The sequence below is a fragment of the Trichosurus vulpecula genome, chromosome 8, assembly GCF_011100635.1.
Source record: "Trichosurus vulpecula isolate mTriVul1 chromosome 8, mTriVul1.pri, whole genome shotgun sequence".
In the NCBI taxonomy this organism is placed as follows: Eukaryota; Metazoa; Chordata; class Mammalia; order Diprotodontia; family Phalangeridae; genus Trichosurus; species Trichosurus vulpecula.
Window position 1 is genome coordinate 76,669,364 of NC_050580.1, and position 22,348 is coordinate 76,691,711.

Sequence of the window (22,348 nt, forward strand, 5' to 3'; positions counted from 1 at the left end):
TCTTGTCACTAAAATGCCTCCAGGGTTCATCTTCCCACAAATCTCCCTTGGGGTGTGGTCAAACTATGTGAGGAACAGGACGCTACCTCTCCTGATATTACTGTATCTATAGATCTAGAAATAGACTGTCCTTTGCACCACTACCACTGTCCAACCTCACTATTTTTGCCCCACAGAAAAGAATTCTTAGTTACACCCCTACTCATATGCACTGAGCCCACTTATTCCACACTATCTCTGCCTGCTGAATTCCTTCAAGGCCTACTTCCAGTCCCTTTTCCTCCATTAAGCTTTCCCTGATCCTTGTAGCTTGAAGTGCTCCCCATCCTAGCACTTTGCAACTGTCCCTATACTGATCACATTCTATTTTGTATTGTATTTATTCATACCCTTACTAAACTCCTTTATGGTAGAAAAGATATATTATTTACCTTTGTATTGCCCACATTAACCACAGAGGTTAATACAAAGTATGTTCTTATTAAAGCTCATGAAAAATGTCACTTTGTTTTCTCATCTATAAAACATATTAGGTTACCCAAAGAGATTGGCAGACAGAGCCCCTCTGACTGAATGAATCATCCATTCAACAAATATTAAGTGCCATTGTATACTATGTGAAGTACAATAAATCAAGCTGTCTGGGAACAAATCGGCTCAACAGTTTCACTGGACTACAATGAAATAATCACCGTCTATTGTTCTTCCTCATTATAGGTCAGTGCAGCTAAACGGCCAGCCTTTGATGATGGTGGATGATGGAACTCTGCCGGACTTGAAGCCACGGCCCCTTCGGGCTGGCCGGACATTGGTTATCCCGCCAGTGACCATGGGTTTTTATGTTGTCAAGAACGTCAATGCTCTGGCCTGCCGGTATCGATAGGCCTTCTTCACGTTCATGCGCCGCCGATGGGCCTGCTGGACCTGTTTTAATTCTTCAGACCTAACAGTATCCTTTCTTCATTGACAAATATCTTCTTAAAGCAGACTAAAACAGACCCTGCTTCCAAGTCCTGCTGGACATAGCCATAGGCCTTCCTTCCAAGAAGATCCTAAGTTCCGTGGAGTGAAAACATATGCATACATACATACATATAAAATACTTGCAAAAGACAAATTCATAAATATATATATATATATGTATGTATAGGTGGATGGATGGATGGATGAATGGATGGATCTGCACCCTAAAAATAAGCAGGCACTCACCGTCCCAGGGGAAATGCCACCAAATGCCTTCCTGCGGTTCTGGCTACCCAGCTACCTGACAACAAAACCTCACACTTCTGTTGCTGCCCATCAGGAGGAGAGAAAAAACAGGAAAAGAGGACTTGCTGGAGCCCAAAGCTAATTCTAAGCACCTCACCTTTTGTTGTTGTCTGCTGCTGCTCTGGGTTTCTATGTACTGTTACCCTTCTTTAGGTGATAGGGTGAGGGAGTCAGTTCAGGGTCCGGCGGATAAGCTTTTTTCCGACTGATATCTATGTATATGTATATGCATCGGTGACACTGACATTACTTATTTGCTCAACTTCTGGGGTCCTTACTCTTAAAATGTAGAACTGTAGCTAAGCCCAAGTTTTGAAATATTGACCCCAAATCCAGTTCCTCCCCAAGCTGAATATTATTTGGACAACGTATATCAAGCAGAGGGCGATGAATCAGGTACTATGGAGAATTATCAAGAAAAGAAACAATATCCTGTCACCATTCCTTCCTGCAAGTAGCTCTTAAGCCAGTGGGGAAACATGACTAATATTAACTTCAAATAGGCAAGAACACAAATAACAAAAACAAAACATACAGTACTAGTATTAACTCATCAGAAAGAGATGAGCCCTGAGGAGGGTTCAGTCCATTTCACCAACGTTTAAACAGTTCTAAGTGTATGGTACTGTCCAAGAGACACTACGATATATGTATAAGAAATGGTCCCAACCCTCCAGGAGTTTATAGTAGGGCAAATGACAGAGAGGCACAGATACTTAGAATATTCTAAGTCCATTAAAAAGTTACAATCCTGACACACTGAAGAGGGAGAGATTCTCCAAGTTTTGGTGGGGAATGTGGACTGTCAAGAAGATGGCATCTGAGTTGGGTCTTGAAAGGTGGGAAGGATCTCAGCAGAGTTGCTGAGTGGGGCTAAGCAAGGTAAGGTTAAGTAGGGAAAACTTCATGGAAGGAGTAAATCAAAAATTATCTCAGAAGGTTAAAACTCAATCTGGTATTTTCTACCATCTTCCCGCTTAGCAGAACAGTAAACAGTGGGATCCCCCTATTGGTCCATATAAAATGCCCAGGGCCATTGAGTCTCAGCTCAGCTAACTTGGCCGTGCAGACAAGGCTTTAGGCAATGCTTTTAGGCAAAAGTAAGGATAAGTTCTAGTAAACCATAGAAAAGAAAAGACACATTTATGGAAGATGAAGAAATGAAAATTACAAAGCCTCAGGGAGGAAGTTGGAAGGGTGTTAAACGAGTTTGGTTGACTGGGGAATGAGAAGTATCACCCAGAGTATAGCAAACAAGTAAAACGTAGAGGAGTTGGGAGCAATTAGTGAGGGACCTTATAGCTCCATGATTAGGATTTCCATTTTACGTGAGAAGTCATTGCCAGTGTAGGCTTTAGAGCAATCGAGTGACATGACTGAAATGGAAAATAATTTTTGCTGCTGTTTATAGGAGAAAATAGAAGTGGAAAAGCTGAGATGTTGGGTGACTAGCTAAAATGCTGTTGCAACGATGGTTGTTAGGCACAGATCCGAGAAAGAGAAGACCTAACGTGACACTGACATTGTTATAGAGTAAATCAAATGTTCTGGTCCTAGAGAAATGTGCGGCCACTGAATATTAGCCGTGAGGCTTTCATTAGAATCTGAGAGTGGCAAATCACTTATGGGAACCTTTTTTTACACGCTTTACTTTTAGGTGTTAGTAGAATCCCACAGGAGATGTCAACAAACAGCCAGAATTATGGGACTGGAGAGAGGGTATGGAGCTAAAGTTAAAGCTTTGAGACTGAAGATGGAAACCTTTCGTTCAAACAGATGACCCCCTTAAGACAATAAAGAGCAGAGCAGAGGGCACAACACTCCTTGATCATCCTTCCTGATACACTCTGTGGTATGTTACAGTAGGACAAAGTCCTCCTATTTCAGGAAGGAAAAGAAAGCAACTAGCGGATTAGGAGAGTGAAAAGAAAAAGGAGAAAAGAGAAATAGCAGAAAGAAGAGGATGGAAGAAGCGAGGGAAAGAAAAGCGATCATAACAATAATGATAATAACTCACATTGATATAGAACTTAGAGGTTTACAAAGTACTTCCTCCCTCTTCTCAACAACCTTGTAAAAAGTAGGTAGTACAAGGATTTATCACTGATGTAGAAACTCATCTAGCACATTGTGCCTACTCACAGACAGTATACGCAGGCAGTTTGTGCTGTGACTAGGAAAGCACTTAAAAAGTCCTCAGAAAACTTCCAGGCCCTGACGATGAAAGAACCCCAAGAGAACAAGTCAGAAAGTCCTGGTATCAGCTCATTACCTCACAGACAGTGACAAGTTGGAAGAGACCTTAGAGAGCAACTAGTCCCAAGTTGAAATTGAGGCTCAGAGAGATGGAGGGATTTGCCCAAGGACACACAGCTAATAAGTGGCAGAGCTAATGGTTCTTCTCCAAAGCCAGTATTCTTTCCACTCTATAGCAGAAACCTTTAAGGATCCCGTACAACACTTTATTTATGTTAACGGCCATGCAGCTGGATCCTCTGTTCATAGAAGACACCCATTCACTAAAGGTTAGGCACGTGTTCAGTGAATCATGTAATCTGGTCTGCATAGAATGCAAAAGGCAATGGAGCCTAAGCTAGAGTCAAAACAAAGGAGCCGTCTCCTGCCTACTACTTCCTTTCCCACCTTCCTTCGTAGAAATACTTCTAGAGCTAGAGAATGGTACATTTTTAATACAAAGGATTACATAGCTTTCTTGATTTTTTTCTTTGGGGGCCCCAAATGCTAACATAATTGCTTATTCCTTAGAGGATAAGGATGAAGAAATTTGACCACCACTTAACAATGGGCATTTATTAAGCATCGTACTGGGTGCCAGGAATACAAACACAAAAGCAAAACAGGACCTGCCTTCAAGAAGTTTACATTCTACTTGAGAAAAGAATGTATATGTATGTACAACATACAGGTATACACAAAGGAGATACAGGCTGATAGGGTAGAGGTGGAGGAGGACTAGTAGCTGGAGAAGATCTGAAAAGATCTCATGTAAAAGGTGAAGCTTTACTTGAGATCTTGATTTTAGTCTTGAAGGAAATTGTGGTGGTAAAGAAGGAGGGCATCCCATTCATTAAGGACAGTCATTACAAAGGCAGTGAGAATAGAAATGGAGGTACTGTGGATAAGCAAGAGGAAGAAGGCCGGTTTGACTGGATTATAGTGTGTGCATTAAGGGCAGCCATGTAGAGAGAGTGTGTGTGTGTGTGTGTGTGTGTGTGTGTGTGTGTGTGTGTGAGAGAGAGACTAGAAAAGTGAATTGGTACCAGATTATGAAGGGCTTTAAATGCCAGATGACACTTAACATTATCATACCATTTTCTATAAAATAAACAGGATTTCAAAGTTAGAAGTCCAACCCAACTCCCAAAAAGAAAAAAAAATCCCGCTATAACACACAAGCAAGGGGTTATCCAGAGTAGACTGTGCTTGAAGACCTCCAGTCCAGATGTCCAGCCTATTTCGCTTTTGGATAGCTCTAATTATAAAAGTTTTTCCTTACACTAAAACTAAATGTGTGCCCATATGAATCACCAGAAATGGTCATCTGATTTGACAGGTGTTTGGAAAAACGTCAAAAAATACGAAATTTATTATATTCTAACTCAGTATAAATGAAACTTACCTTGAACTTTGTCCAAAGGATGTTAGTACCTAAATTCCTAAGATGATTGTGTTTTTAAGGCACTTGTAACAATAAAGCCACTCATGGCAAGTACCACAAGGCATGTTCCCAGTACATCCTATAGAGCAGAGACACGTGGAAACACCAAAATACAAAAGAGTCAAATAACATGCTTGCCCATGTCCTTACATAGAAGGCATGAAGGGGGTAAATAACAATTAGTTACTTTTAACAAGCTTAATAAATTATCTTGAGGAAATACTTAACTGAGAAGATAAAAATGAACATTACAAAATTAGAACATTTTTGCAGTGTTGTTTCCCATTCCTTCAGTCTTCTTTTTACTTTTCATGCCGAAATGGAGGGAATATGTCTTTTTCTGGAGATCAAGTCCAACATCTGGATGCTTGGCTTTTCTCAATCATTTCAAATAAACAAACAAACAAAAAATGCTACCATTGTCCAAGATAAGAATTAGGAAAGACACAAAAAGAGTTGAAATACCAGAACTAAGATGTACATTAAAAATTATAACTACTATTCCCCTGTAACAATGTATTGTGGGCCCTTGTGGTACATGGTCTCAAGAGCCACAAACCCTTCTGTGGGAATGAGATTGTTTGAGGATACAAGCCTTCAACCTGAATCCCAAAACTACATTAAAAATTACTAGCTCTCCTTGTCGCACTATAGAACAGCAGACCTCTTGGGGACTATGGGGTAGACATTTACCATAGATGACCTCCAAGATCCCTTCCATTTATTAAGCAAACATTTATTAAGCACCTACTATGTGCCAGGAACTATGCTAAGGGTTAGGGGTACAAAAAGGCAAAAGACAGTCCTCGCCCTCGGATATAAAACAAGCTCTAAACAAGATAAATAGGAAATAATTAACTAAAGGAAGGCACTGGAATTAAGAGGGGTTGGCAAAGGCTTCCTGTAGAAAATGGGATTTTAGTTGGGTCTTAAAGCAAGCTAGGGAGGCACACAGTCAGAGCAGAGGAGAGAGAGCATTCCAAGCTTGAGAAGCGGTCAGAATAACTAGAGCCAAGAGATGGAATGTCTTGTTTGTGGGAGGGTCAGGAGGCTGGTGTCACTGGATCGAAGAGGGCATGTCGGGAAGTAAGTTGTAATAAGATTGTAAAGGTGGGAGGGGGCTAGGGGATGAAGGGTTTGAATGCCAAACAGCATTTTGTATTTGTTCCAGAAAGTAACAGAGCTGCTGGGTTTTTTGAGTAGAAGGGGTGACATGATTGGACCTGCACTATAGGAAAATCACTTTGGAGGCTGAATGAGGATGGATTGGAGCACGGAGAGACTCAGGCAGGCAGACCCACCAGCAGCTATTGCAGTAGTCCAGGGGAGGCGTGATGAGGGCCTGCACTGGAGTTGTGGCAGCATCCTAGGAGGGAAGGGGGCATATTGGAGACATGGTGCAAATTCTAAGAATTGGTGCCTATGGGCTTGGGAACCTAGTCATTAGTATCTGCATTCACCTAGTGATCACCAAGGGTTATGTGTCAGATACATAAATAAAACTGTAGATATAATTATGTTATGTCAATAGGCACCAAGAATCCACTATGCTTGCGGTGAGACTACCCTTGACTTCACCTTGAAGGTTTACTGATGGAAGAAGTAAATTCTCCAGTCTTTTATTGGAAAAGGGCGATTGTTTAATTTCTGAAGAGAATAGCATGGAAGGGGGAGAGTGGATGTACAAAAGGACCTTGCAGATCCTTGAAGATAGAGTGAAAATAGAAACCCAGAATCAGGAGTATGTACCTTTTATGTAAGATCTCCATCTAGCACCTCAGTTCTCACTCCACCAACTTCACCAGCTGTCCTAATACCTGCTTTAACAATTCTTTCCAAGCAATCATACTTTCTTTCAAATTCCACCAGCCCACCTTTGCCTTCCCCTAGTCTGTGCACCTGCCAGCCCTCCCCCTTTAAGATTGTTGTATGCTTTGTTGAGTTGGCTTTCTTGTAGAGTCACAGGAGACCAGGATTTAGACCCCAGCTTACTAGTCATGTGATCCTGGGCCAGTCATTCAATGTTTCTGAGCCTCAGATGCCTCATTTGCAAATGGGGAAAATTATATTTGCACTACTTACCTCTCAGGGTTGTTATGAGGAAAGTACTTTAAAATTTAAAAGCACCGTATAAGTTTGAGTTATTGTAAGAATTTGTTTATAATTTCTTAGCCTATCACAAGTTATTTTATTAGCAGAAGCATTCATATTAAGTGTTCGAACAAAAGACTAGACTTGTTATGGGTGTCATCAAAGAAGCTCCTTCTTTGAACAGTTGAGCAGAGGTTCTGGTGCTGTCCCTTCAACCCTCCATGAAAGGTAGCTCTCAAATAAAGAATTTGATTGTATTTCTAAAACTCAAGAAGAAACAACCAAGATGGCCATTTAGAATCACTGCCATATGTATGCCACTAATCAGCTGTCCCCTCACAAACAGTACAAATACATCCCATCGTTAATATTACTCTTAGATAGATCTCTTCCAGCTCTATCGGCGAGCCTCCTTAATGAATAATAATAAATCACTCTCACATGGCATCTTAATACAGACATTACCATACCCATTTTTCAGATGTAAATGAACTCAGAGAAGTCAAATAACTTGCCATGGTCACACAGCTTGTGAGTGAGTGAACTGTGATGATGACGGTATTATCTTGACTTGTATGTCAAACGTTCCTTCCACTATGCCAAATTGCCTCAATAATGAGCTCTCCTACAAGATTAATTTGTGTTTTTATGTTTTCACATAAATCACCAGCCTAAGATTTTATCACCAGTAAGGGTCTATGAAGAGCATCAATGCTCTTAGATTCCAGTTATCATCCCAGGGTCTGTTCTCCCCCAATTCAGATGCTAGTAGATCACCTTAGAACATTAGGAGACTGAAGGGCACTTGCAACTAGAGGCTTTCACTTTATCCACAATATACTTGTTACCTTTACCTGATCTCTTTCAGATGAAGCAAAGCACTGCCATTCCCTTGTAACCGAGATTCATTCTGTATCTCACTGCTCCAAAATGCAAGGTAGCAAATATGTTTTCAAATATTGTGGCTGGGTATACATTCTCCCTTTTAAAACAGGAAGAAAAAGAATGACCTTGCATTCAGTTCAGACCATTAAGCCTTACTATCTGTAAGGTTAACATCAGAAAGTTGGGTGGCCCGCAAAGGAAATAAAGTGGGTTCATCACATAGTGAGGGCGAGAGTAAACAGGAGAGCATCTCCAAGCTCCATTAGTGTCTCAGTCTTATCAAAGGATCCAGAGAAAGCCCCCTTGCACTTGGAATGGCCTCTTGAGGAGGCACAGGAGGACTGGACAAGGGATGCTCAGGATCAGGAGGCACTGGTGGTTGTGGGCCACACATTTGGAGTGAGAGTAAACTAAGTAATGGCTCATGGACCTAAGGCTTGATGCCTCATAAAACTGCTCATCACAAAACCCGAGACGGATCAAACATCACAGTCATCATTTTGTTGAGGGAGCAAAGTCTCAAAGAGGTCAAGTGATTTGCCAAAGGTCACACTACCGGTAAGAGGTAGAGCGAAGACTCTGACCCAAGTATTGTGACAACTGAGGCAGTCCTCATTCTATGACCTCATGCTATGATTCTCCCCTCAAGGAGTTTATACTACAGAAAGGAAATTATACATAATGCAAATTAGAATATTGTCAGTGCTTAGAAGAATTCTGAAACGCCTGTGAAAGATTCTACCTCTCTCATAGAGACAGCTGCTCCTGTCTCCTTAGCTTAGTCCTGAGTAGTGTTTCCTGATAAGTATTTCAAATCAGCACCAAGGTGACAGTAATTAAATTTTGTGACACCCTCAGGTAATGCTTAGTGAATGGCAGACCTACCCATGGCATACTGCCTGCTTTCTATGTACATGCAAGAGTGCTTCTCCCACTGCCTTATTTGCTGACAGTTTATTATTAGGGGACTGGACTTAACAAAGTTTTGTTGTTTTGAGAGAAGGAAGGAATATAGGCAAGCTTGACAAGAAAAGGGTAGTACCGAATACTTGCAAATGCTATTTAACACCAAGGAAGACAGGAAGAAAACAATCATGTATTAAGTGCCTACTGTGTGCCGGGTACTGTGCTAAGTGCTTTACAAATAACCCATTTAATCTTCACAACAACCTTGGGAGGTAGGTGCTGTCATCATGCCCATTTCACAGTGGAGGAAAACTGAGGCAGAGTACGTAATTTGCCCAGGGTCACACAGCACCTGATCCATTGTGCTATCTAGGCAAGGATATGTCAGAGATTTAGAGCTGGAAGTGATACTAGCTGTTTCTTTTTCAGTCCCATCATTTTATAAATGAGGAAATGATTCTGAAATAGGTTAAGAGAATAAGGTCACACAGGGAGCATATAGTAGAACAAGGATTTGAACGCAGGCCCCAAAACCAAGCCAAACCAAAATAGCGCTATTAGTTCCCCTTCAAAGTGTTCCTATCAGTGAAAGGATGATCTGTGTGTATGAGGACTGAAAGAAGGTTTGAGCATACCTGATGTGAGTTTGTAGCACTTCCTCCTCCCTGTGCAGAGAAGGAATTGCTGGGAGGCCATATTGGTGACCTGAAGCTTCAAGGTTTACCAAGCCCCCATGGGGCTTATACTCAGTCCATAGTTCCAGTGATTTAGAAGAGGAAAGGGGGTCTACTAATCCAAATCCTGGTCAGCCCAAGCCTTCCTTATTTCCTTGCATCACTAATATTATAATTATTATAGTGGAAATATTTCTGGTTTTCATGTTGTAAATGTTGTGTATTAAATTATATTCTCAGAAGAGAAGCAAAAATAAACTTTCAAAGTTCTATTATTCTGGAAGTTGGCAGAAGGAGTGAGTCCAAGTGCTGTCTCCCATAGGAAGTCTCTTCAATGTGAGGGGGATTTTACAGGTGTTAATATTTTCTTCCAGAAAACAGATTTTATTAAGGATTATATGAGTCTGATGACTGCAAAGAATTTGGGTCCGTGAGGTATTTTATATTTTGAAGTCATATTTTGGAAGTAATAAAAATGGAATATTCAACTTTCTGTCCTCTGAGCTTTTTGTGGGGAAACATGGATGAGGGCATATATGAGGATTTTTATTTATGCCTTCCTCCATCTTAAGATGTGTTACTACATGATATGGTTAACATGTGGTAAGCAAGCGGTTGGTTTTTTAATTTGACAGTCTCCAGAATGATAATGTGGGGTCTTGCCACAAGTTTAGGTGGAAGTCAGATTTGCTAATCACTGGTTGTTGACCACACTGTATGGAGACAATTTTGAGAAGTCAGGATCCTCAAGTTGATTATCAATTAATTGAATTGTTAGGAGACTGCCTTCAATTTGAGAGAACACATTTCAAATCACCTTAAAAAAACATTATTCTTGATCTTCCCCATTGCCTAATAATATTCTAAGTCTGGTTATTCCAAATGTGACCCCTAGAAATTGAATCTGTAAAACTAAAACCTAGAGAGAATTTGTTGTGCCCTAACCAAAGGCCACCACCTCTATGGAGCACAGCCTAAAGAGCCAGGAAATCCTCTTTCCCTAACATTATCTCTTAACCATATGATCCATGCATTTAGGATTTCAAAGTTATCCTTCACATTCTCTATGCAGGCTGTTTCATACTGTTTCTGTATAAAGACAACATAGTTCTGGAAACAACACCGTAAAAACTAACATAAGCCTATTTCTACATCCAGCTTTTGTCAAGGTGAATTGGAATTTTTCTCAGGAGGTGGAATTTCCATAATGGAATTTTTCTTGATATTAGGTAGAGTGGACACCCCCTGGCAAGAACAAGATTCTTATCTGCCACTAGCTTCTTCCAGTCTGACCTACTACAGATCAAATACTTTAACCAGACCCAAAGTTACTAATACTCTATTTTTTCTAGAAACAGAACTACCTTTCATAGATGAAACTAGTGTAGCAGAAATTCAAGACAAAAACGTAGAATTGTTGCCCTGTACACCAAAATAGAATGTCTGTCAGTCAAAACGTTTATTAACAAGTGCACCTGGGTTATTCTAACTGCTCCTTATTAGCTGAGCTCTAGCTGTAACTGACACTAATCCTGGTGTTATACATATAAGTTTCTGTTGACTTACATTTTTTCTGCTCTGGATCATGGCCTGGTAAGATAGGCATCTGGTTTTTGTGAGGAGCCCCCAAGGCAGTCATCAGCCCACATTACTGAAGCCAACTTCATCCCGTAGAAACAGCACAACACAGGACATTTGGTGTAACCTAAGAGACAACAATGTGCCGGGTTCCTTCCCCAGTGAGGCTCCTCAAGGTAAAAGATCAGAAGAGTTTGAAACCAGACATCACTGGCGCCTGATGCAGTGAAACAGGTAACCTATTCCAGCTGTCTGAGGCTGCAACCCCTAACGCCTCCATCTCTCAAGGTTCACTTTTGTTCCAGGACCTTTAAAGTAAACAGCTTGGTTTGTGCTAAAAGGTATGCTACTTGGGGAAGCGGGGAGAGGGAAGAAGAATGCAAGAGGGTCTGACTACAAACTCACTGGCGGTCCACAAAACAGGCACAGAGAACATCAAGAAGAATCAGGCTATTCAAGTGATGACAGAGTCCTGGGGCCTGAAAGTCAAAGCAAGTTCAAAGCTGCAGATGCCAGAAGAGACGATGCCAGGCCTCCTTGCCATCTTGAATCCATCCAGGCATGCAGCCCCTGGATAGTGAACTGGATTCATCATAGCAGGAAAGCAAATTAGCAATAAATAAAGAAAATTAGTTCAGGCCCATAGGCCCAGTGTCCAGAAGTTAATAGTTTGGGTCTAAAAGAAATTCTGCACCATCCTGGAAAAGTCAGAACAAGCCCAGTTCCTCTGAGCACTAAGTAATTTTTCCTAAGTGATGTATAGGGAACCTCACATCCTCAGATGACCACTTAGTGTTCTGTACTAAATACACTATCACACTAATAAAGGACTATCTTTTATATACAATACAAATACTCTCTTTAGGTAGCAAGCTTTTGAAGATTTTGACCAGGAACAGACAAAGCCCGTCCAAGAATTCCTACCATAACTCCACAGACTCCACAACTCCGAACTGCCGCAGAGATACAAATCCCCCATGTGAAAATACCTTTTTGTGTTAAGAATCTATAACAAATGACTATTAAATAGATCTCTACCTGTAAAGTCAGCACCATTGTTGTTTGTTACTCTATGACCACACCAGGCTTACCAAAATTTTCTTAAACTGGGCATCTGAGAGCAATTATCCTTGACAGGGTCTGGTCATCCATGGAACACTGACCTGATGTCCATGTGTGTCTACTTTCCCGGTGGGGTGAGTAATGTATGGCCTGTTCTAGGCAGATCCTATGGTCACTGGCTCAGGACTGGCTTGTCCTGTTCCCATATTTACTGAGAAGTGTGGTCCTATTGTGGAGCCCTGCTGGGATGCATATGCTGCTGTGGGGTACAGAAGTCCCTGGGGATCAGTCCTGGCTTAATGGAGTTTCCAGCAGATTGGTAGTCAAATAAAAATTGCCTCACAGATTCTTGGCTGAAGCAAAATTATCTGAGATGTAAACTTTACTTAAACTAGGGAAGACCTAGAAGTTAGGTAAGTTTGAAGAAGTTTATCACTGGAATATTAGTTACAAAGTGATGAATTTTTTGGCCACAAAAAAATGACGAAATCTATTGCTAAGATTTAGAGGGGTTGCAGTTTGCATCAGTGGAAAAGAGAGAGATGTGCCCAATAGAGTAAACATACACAGAAATATCTTTGAAATGTGTTGTTCTACATGGCTAATATGGAAATGTTTTGCATGACTGCACATATAAAATCTATAACAAACTGCTTGCCTTCTCAAGGATGGGGGAGGGGACAGAGGGAGGGAAAGAGTTTAAAAAATGAACGTTAAAAATTGTTTTTATGTGTAATTGAGAAAAAAATTTTAAAGGAAAGAAATGTTTGTTCTAGCAATGTATTCCAAAGCATAATATTTCCCTGGTACACTGCTGCCATCAAGCATCTAAGTCTCTGACAATTTATTAAAGAGTTATTGAATAACTGTGAAAAGTAGTTAATTACTATAATAATTAGTTATTCCTGAAAAGTTTTTTAAACTAGTAGTTATTATTAGAAGGTTTTTTTCTCCATTAAAAAATTCTCACCAAATACCATAAATTTATGCAAAATCAGGACTAAGGGTGGATAAGCAAGGCAGTTACAGAGTGCCACACATAGAACAGGGGCATGCAATAAACAATATTTTTAATGCTATTTATTATAAATAAACATTTTAATGACAGGACATTCTTCTTTCTATAGTATTGGTTATCTTATGACAAACTGCATGTTATTTATTTTGTAATAAATTGCATTATTAAAATCAAGTTTCAAAGTTTTTTGACAAGCATTTCAACAAATACTTATTAGGCATCTACTACATACAGAGGACTGACTACTAAGCCCTGGGGGAGATAAGTCATGTGACTTATAGTCCCTGACCCTAAATAGAGATACTTTTACATGGAGATAACTGTGGTAACCTCTGGAAATTTTCATTTCACACTCTGTACTTTTTGAGTTTCCCACAGGCCTGGACAATTCAGAGGGAAAGCAAAGTAGAGATGACTCTAGGCCCTTTGCTATCATAAAGGAACTACATGGGAGGTTATGTTAATTCCCTCTGAAGCAAGACCATAATAAAAAAAAAGTTGGCTCTAATTTATAGCCTCTTTGGGGGCTTAGAGACAGCATGGAGATTCTACCTTTAGAGCTGAGATTCTATCTACACAGCAGGAAGGAGAGACATCTGCAGTCACCATGTGGGGCCAAGACTGGCTGCTGAGCAAGATCATACTACCATCAGCTATCCCTCAGAGCCTGCTATAGACCACAAGGTCATTTGAATCTTGCTTAGTGATCTGACTGGCTGAGCCAATGAGATGCTTGGATTCATTATATTCTTTGGTCACGGGGAGAGTTCTTGCCCCGTCTGTACTCTGAGCTACAGGAATGCACAGGAAATTTCCTAGGACAGAAGAACCAGTGGAGGATAGGAAGGGAAAGATGTGCTATATATTTCAATGGGATATAGGGGAGTTGGTTGTATTTGTACAATCATTTCATGTATATTAAAATTGCAGTCATCTATAGGCTATGTCTGAATCCAATGGACACAGAAGGTAGAAGCTTAGAGATGAATTATCCCAAGGGATGGGGGCAGAGCCAAGAACACTGTAGCAATTCTGTGTTTCATATCTTCATGTGGTAAATTAGAAATCAGGAAGAAGTGGCACGCTCAAAGGGGAAAAGCTGCAAGGTACAAAAGTACCAGAAAGCAATAGGCAAAAGTAGCTCTGGCTGCCATTGAGGACCACTTTGGCTTTGAGTGCCCTCTAGTGGACAGCGGGGATATTAAAGCCACCATAAGGCTCAGCTCTCCAATGGCATTAGACACGGGGAGAAGAGCCTGGATCATGGGCTACGCAGGGGCTGACCCAGAAAGCCCATGTGGCTGCAGTCACCTGGTAAATTTAAAGAAGCCTGCACCAATCCAGCCAGACCTTAATCCACATGTCACACTAGAAAATAAAAATACACCCAGGGCTTAATAACGAAGGAGAATTTTCAGTCTTCATTTTCCTAATCTATATAATTTGTTCCTTAAGCTTCAATGCTTCCTCAAGGCATGGAGGTGACACTGAACTCTTCCAACCTATACCAGAGAAGCATAAACTCTGTAAAGGTTTTGAATACAGCCCTGGTGACAAACATCCTATTTTCTGAGGACCAAGGAGCTGCTTATGGAAAGGAATATCTCTAGTAGACTGGCCACCCAGAGATGATTATTTTTTGCCATTGTAACCCATGAAACAAAAAATTTCAATGGCTTAGAGACCTAAAAGATAATCTAACCCAGCCCTGTCATTTTACAGATGATGAGACAGAGGTTCAGAGAAGCTAGGTGACTTGCCCAAAGTGGTAAACCCAAGCTTTGAGCCACAGTGCTCTGACCCCAAGACCAGCACACATTCCACTCTATCGTGGTAGATGGATGTTAAACAACTCCCCTATGGCTCCGCTTAAGCATTTACATTTCCCAATATAAAAAGACCATCCCCAAATTTCAGTTAAAGTAATTAGAATTTTAAAACACAGAAAAGACTAATAATAACTTCCTTCAATGCCCACAACCCAAGTGAACAGCAGAGCATGGCAGCAGCTTGTCTCCTACACATTCATAGCCGAGGCTGCTACTGATAGTCTCTTTTTAAGTTTATTTCTAATTTATGAAATAAAACAAGCATTTCTATACCATAGTAGAAAAAAAGATGACTGCACATGAAAACACAAATCTATTATGTACAACCTGCTATTCCTTTTAAATACATAATAAAGTTATCATGTAACTTTTTTTCTTCCCTCACCCCACCCCCTGCCCTAGAGATGGCTACTGTTAATATGTATATATATATATATATATATGTAAAATCATTCTATCAATACTTCTATTTATAAGTTCTTTCCCTGGATGCAGATAGCATCTTCCTTCATATATCCTTTGCAGTTAATTTGGGTATTTATAATAGTCAAATGATTTTTTCCGCTCAAAGTTGCTGTCAAAACAATATTGCTGTTACTGTATAGAGTGTTCTCTCGGTTCTGTTCATTTCACTCTTCGTTGTTTTGTGCAAGTGTATCCATGTTTTTTCCTAAAATTACTGAGGTCATCAATTCTTGTAACAGCAGTATTCCATCATGACAATATACCACTTTGTTCAGCCATTCCCCAACTGACAGGCATCCCCACAATTTCTAGTTCTTTGCCACCATAAAGAGAGCTGCTATTTATATTTTAGGTTCTTTTCCTTTTTCCCTGATCATCTTTGGAAAAAGACCTAGTAGTGGTGTTGCTAGGCCAAGCCACTGATATCCTCTATTTCTCTCCCTCCCTCCTTTGGCTTGTCTTTTTCTTTCTGCCTTTTCTTCTAACTTTCTCTCTAACTTTGCTTTTTTTCTTTCTCCTCTTTTTTTCTGTCTTTGTCCTTTCTTCTCTCTGACTCTGTCCCTTAACTGGTCATTATATAGAACTCAAATTTATTGAATATTTATTGAATAAAGTTTTGTCTTTTACTTCTCTGGCTTTCAGTTTTCTCATCAAAAACCTGAGGCTTGCACTAGACAATCTCCAAGGTCCTTTCCATGCACTAGTATTCTACGATTCTAAGCTCCCTCTACTTAATTAAAAAAAAAAACTTGATATTATATATTTCTTTCTTTTAAAAAAATTAGTCTTTGCTGGAATGTGACCACTTTTTCCTGTGCATTAATGGTTCTAATTCTTATTGCTGTTACTGTTGCTAATAATAACAATGATACTATTATCAAAAATGAATAGGACCACTAGTCACAGTGGAGAGGACCAGGGGCCTTCGAGCTTAAGTTAGAGAAGGAATTCTTATTCACTTACCCTTTGCCTTGTGGCTCACGATTTCAGAACTCAAATGAAACTCCCCTCTCCCAAGTCTTCAACAATCTTTAAAGTCCCAAATCTGATAGTGTTTTCTCTGTCCTAATCCTTCTTGACCCTCTGCTGTGCTTGACACTGTTGTCCACTCTCTCCTCCTGTAAACTCCACCTTCTCTGGATTTGGTGATACTGCGTTCTCCTAGTTCTTCTCCCTGTGGGCCACCTTTGGTCTCCTTTGTTGACTCATCATCCGTTGCATGCCCCCTGACCGTCAGTGCACCCCCAAGGTTCTGTCCTGGGTCAGTCTGTCTTCTCTCTATACTCTCTTCATGACCTTATCAGCTTCCATAGGTTTATTTATGATCTCTCTGCTGATGACTCTCGGATCTATAGACCGTCCAAAAGTGTACTGGTGAACGTTTAACAACTGGCTCTTGGGGAAACGGGGAGTATGCACAATACACTTTTTAGGTTCAATCTCATTTTTGACCTTTTTTCCTTTACTCTCTTAAGTTCAGACAATCAACAAAACAACAGAAAGCCCTGATTAGTAGTGTTGGCCAATTTCCAAGGTACAAATGCTCCCAGTGAAAATTTAACAATCAGTTCTCTCCAGCAGGTCTCGGGCTCTTTCCTGAGCTCCAATTCCACATCACCAGCTGCCTACTGGACATTTCAAACTGCACGTGCTCGAGATGTCATACTCAACAAGGCCAAAGTGTAGCTCGTTCTCTTCCCCACCCCGCAACCCACCCCTCGACTGCATTTCTCCATTCTACTGAGGCCAGCACCATTCTCCAAGGCTTCCACTTTTGGACTGTCATCACCGTCCCTCAGACCACACAGCCAATCAGTTGATAAATCTGCCCTTTCCATCACTGCTGCCTCTCTACTCACCTAGCCACAACCACAGCTTGGGTCCTCATTGCCACCAGCCTGGGCTCTCACAATGGTTGCCTCATTAGTTTCCCTACCTTGGGCTTCTCCCCCATGGCTGCCAAAAACACAGTCTGAACATTGCCATTCTAGGCCTACTCAGGCAAGTACAGTAGCTCCCTGTTGCCTTTTGGCTGAAAGATCAACCTTTCTGCTTAGTTCTTAAACCCCTCCCCACACTCTACAATTCTGCCACACTGGCCCATGTGTGGCAGCCCATCTCCATCTGTGCCCTGGCTCTGGCCTTCCCTCCTCACATCATTTCATAGCACCCCCTTCTACATGAAGCCTTTCCTGATCCTCCCAACAGCAAGGGCCCCCAACTCCTCTGTCTTCATTTATTTTGTACTTATTCTATATATGTGCACCCGCTATCTCCCCGATATAACTGTAAGCTCCCTGGACGCAGAGATGATGTAATTTTTTATTATCTCCCCAGTGCCTAGTATGGTGCCTGGCACCTATCAGACACCTGATGAGAGCTTGTCGATTACCTGGTTACCCTTCTGCATCCACAAGGTTCGAGCCTTCTATGGCATGTGTTCCCCATATCTGCTCTTCTGCAATGGAAATGACAGAATCAAAGAGGTTGGTTCCACCGGGTCTCCTTCTACCTCAGGCATGCCAGTGAGGCTTTGAAATCAATCAGGGGCCTGGGAGTTGAATTGAGTCTTCCCATGAGATCAAAGGCAGCGAAGCTGCTCCAACAAAGTCAGGTTTGGGCACGATGAATAGTTGGCCATATGCAATCTATCTTTACTACCTTAAGCCTCTCAGCTCCTGGAAAAAGCCAAACACTCAAAAGGTCCTCTGGGCTCGTGGCATTCTGGACAAGTCTTATTACCTTGATTCATAGGGGCAAGGGTACAAGCAGTCCACAATGTTCAGACATCCCCCAATTAAGATGGAAAAGTTTGCATCTGGAATGCATTCCCCTTAGAAACAATGTGAGCCCTTAGACCGGCTCAGGAAAATTGGAATTGGGGCTGTTGTAACAGGATAGAGTATAAGGAGGTGAGGAGGCCAGAACTTCAAGCTGCAATATACCCTTGAAGGAAAAAGTTTTAGTCACAAGGTCCTCATTTCATTCCTTTCTCTTTTTTTCTCCCTTGGCCATAGAGAAAAACTCACCTGCTTCTCTTCTAGCTCTAAATCCGCTAACACTCTGGAGCATCACAAAGTGAATGATCATGAGAAGCGTCAGAGGAGGAAGAATTATGTCACAGCAAGAATAACCAAGATCAAAAGGGCCAGAAGGAGGTGGTCCAAAAGGTACAGCCTTGGAAGTCTTCTCAGAAGGATGGTTGAGTTCAGGACAAAACTCTCAAACAGAATTAGGGAATCTGAAAAATTGGGCTCTCTGATCTAAGGCTTCTATTTAGTAGGGCCTCTACTATAAAAAAAATAGACTCTTCTAAAAGGAAAACATAACTAGCAAAAAGAAATGCATTATGCAAACATAATCTCTGCATGCCAGATTTTCTAAGACCCTCCCCGGCTGAAGCTAAGCATTTCAACCATCCAAGAAGCATGAGTATGAAGAATGGAACTTGAGAGTGTGACGGAAACAGCTGGGGTGTCCTCTGTGATTAGAACATCTGGAGAGCACATGAGAGCACATCTGGTGCCTACGTGACCAAGCAGCTGGAGTGAGTTTGTAAGAACAGCTGCATCGGGTGCCATTCCTCTTTGGCTCTGGGTGGGTGGGTAGAAATGGCTACCTGTTCTTCAGTAGCCACTGCCAGGGTCACATGTCTGCTACGAGCCACAGAGACACACGGCAGGTGAGGTGGGGGGGGGGGTGCACTGAAAAACTCAAGTCCTGTCCAACCACCCACCTTACAGATGATGCACTAGGAAACCCAGCATATGCACCAGGCTGAAAAGGGACAGACGTACCCTACCAGGAAAATTCTGGAAAACATGAACTATGCCTTTCATTTCATAATTGGAATCAACACAACTTTCATATAATCTTTTGACTCCTTGGGTCCAGAAATTTAGGTCTTCTGCCCAGTGGTCCTGCTCACTACTGTCCACAAAGGCAGTGATGAGGCTCCAATTTACGCACAGATGTACAGTCAAATGACCTCCTCCAGCATATGAGTTAAAGGGCACGAAAAAGGCTTCTTCTGCCCCCCAATCTCTCTCCTACCCTGCCTGAAATTCTTCACTTAATTGCCAAGCAAAATGAAATTCCACTATTAAAGATTCATTTCTTTGAGTTAGAAAAGCACCCAATACTTCCAAGGTAAAGCAGAAGGACAATGAGGTATCCCAGTGCTAGACCTGGAGTCAAATCTGGAATCAAACACTAACCGTGTAGTCTTAAACAAGTCACTTAACCTCTGTCTGCTTCGGCTACCTCATCTGAAGAACAGCCACAGTACCAGCGCCCACCTCCCAGGGCGACCATGAGGATAAAATGAGACGATATTTGTAAAGCGCTTTATAAACGTTATCCATCATTACCACCATCATTATTGTTCCTATTATGAGGTATAATATTGCAGAAATAGAAACACACTAAGCCAAGAGTTCTTAACCTGGGGTCCCTTGTCTGTGGTTAGATTTCAGGTGGTCCGTGACCTCGAATGGGAAAAAAATACGTATTTATTTTTACTAATCTTTAACTGAAAGTTAGCACTTCCTTCTATTATGGTTTTTTTTAATTAATCTGAGAAGGGGCACCAGATTTCTAAAGGGGTTCATGATTCAAAAAAGCTTAAGAACCCTTTCACTAACTAGTATTAATCTTTCACATCTTGGTGTAGCCTAGTTTCAGTCAACTGATCAGGACTAAGAGAATTCCTATTTTGATGAGAAACAGGGAGGGAAGCAGGGAGGGGGGGAAGGATGATTTTTTCTGACATTACATTATAGGCCTCTAAATGAATCACATTATGGGCAGTGCCAGGGATAAAGGAAATGGGACTGGCAGGGCACAACAGGAAGTACAAGATAAGCCACTCTATTTGCCTCACAATTTTGCCCATGCCTGGCCCTTCTCATAGAGCCATATTGGAGAAGGATGGGGGTACAGGGAAGGTGATTGACAGATCACTGGTAGAACAACGTCTTGTGGTTTGTTTTTGGGGTGGGTCAATGTGGGAGTGACTAGGTCACTACTTGCTCCTGGCAGTAGTAGAACGTGTCAGGGTGAAGGAGTTCCATTTACCCCCTCAATAGCCCTTTCTGGGCTATGACCAAGTGTCCTTCCTCCTCCTTCCAGCAAGAAGACAGGAGGATGGAAATAGATTTAGAGCAAGCATGGTCTGGTCCAAGCCCCTCTGATTATGATGAAAAAATCCAAGGTCACACATGTAATAAGTAGCCCAGCCACAATGTAATCTCGGGTCTTCTGGCTTCAAATCCAGTACTTCTGCCCAGGTAAATAGGACAATACACAAAATAGAAACAGGCAGGACAGAAAACAGTGGGATGGACCACTGAGCACCATCCAAGTCCATGCCATCTCTGGAGCCAATACCCCCTCTCTCTCCTCCTATTCCTGATCCTATTCCCTGGCTTCCTTGGGGTCCCAGCTGAGGTCCCACTGTCCACAGGAAAGCCTTTCCTGATCACCCCTAATTCAGGAGCCTTCTCTCCAGTTCTCCCGTATGGATCCCATTTGTACCCAGATGTTTGGTCTTGTTCTCTCTATTAGACTGTAAGCTCCTCCAAGGCAGGGACTGTTTTCCACCTCTTTTTGTATCCCCAATGCTTAGCACCCTGCCTGGCACACAGTGGGTGCTTAATAAATGTGGGTCGACCAGCTGGCTCCTCCGCAGAAGGCCACATGGGTTGCCACTTATCAATTTGGGGAATTTTCCCTGAAAACTCTGCTCAGGTAAAACAGTTCTATTTGTGGACCATAGATTTAGAGCTGGCCGGGAGCCCGGGGTCGTGCAGTCCAGCCCCATGTTACAGAGGAGGAAACTGAGGCAAGATCACCCAGCCACTTGGTGCCTGTGGTGGGATTAGGGGTCTTCGGGACTCAGAGGATAGAGATGGATCTAGCAGGACCACACTGCCAGCCACAGCCAAGGCTCTCCTGACCTCGCCCCTCCCTGGAATGTTCATGGGATATGAAGATCTTCCCCGCCCATTAATAGACCTCACCTGGAGACCATTAAAGGAAGCTTGCTTAGGGGAGGCTTGCTTGTAGGAAGGCTTTCACACCTTTTGGTACTAGGTTGATTTGTCACTGAATCATGAGAGCCTCCGAGAAGTGAGTTGGTATTTTGCTTTGAGGGTTGGCTTATGAGAAGGACCTTGAGATTCCCTGGTGGAGACTCCGAGTAGCTGTATGTTCAGACCCCGCCCACCCCCCAGATGTGAAGGCTCTGTGTAGCAACAACACTGCTTTGATGGGGCAGCAGAGCCCTGTCTGTTGGTGTTCTCGCCCATCTCTCTGCTCCTATCTCCTCTGACAGTCAGGATGCGGACCCTTCCCCCAGAGACTGGTGAATGTAATTAAAAGTATGACCGTGAACCCTTCTTGAGCAGTCTTTCCTAGAAAAGCTGTACTAGCAGCCATCCTGGGTGTGCTGGGGGGTCTCGCTGCTACACCCCCCACCCCGACTAAGCCTGCGCCCGCCTTCCCCCCATCCCCCACACACTCATTATGTACAGGTGCTCTGTCTCCCCTACGCCATAAACTCCCTGAGGGGAGGAACTGGAAGTGGCTGTGAGCGGGGTGGCCCAGGTCACTTCCTCTCTGCCTCAGTTTCCTCACCTGTAAAGCGGGAGTGACAGTAACGGCGCGTGTGGTGAAGGGGCTGTGAGGTGATCAAGGCTTAAGCCCAGGCCAGACGCTCAGGGTCTCACACCTTTGAACCAATGAGCCCAGCGCGTGCTCCCTCGCCACCCTCCCCCCAGCGCGTGCTCCGCCCCCACCCCCACACACTCCTCAGCCTCAGGGGCTGCGCGCAGGGGCCGGCGGGGGCGGGGCGGGTGAAGGTCACGTGGCCCGCCGCCTGCGTCATGCGCTC

The 22,348-nt window shown here is 42.4% G+C and overlaps 1 protein-coding gene across 1 annotated transcript in view; it reads left to right on the forward strand.

The window, feature by feature from the left end:
- The window catches only part of HPSE2 (heparanase 2 (inactive)), a 746,397-nt gene extending 745,514 nt beyond the window's left edge, over nt 1-883 (forward strand). Inside the window, exon 12 of the mRNA XM_036736909.1 lies at nt 718-883. Coding sequence (XP_036592804.1) covers nt 718-883 — 166 coding nt within the window. The remainder of the gene's footprint in view (nt 1-717) is intronic.
- Nucleotides 884-22,348: the final 21,465 nt, after the last annotated feature.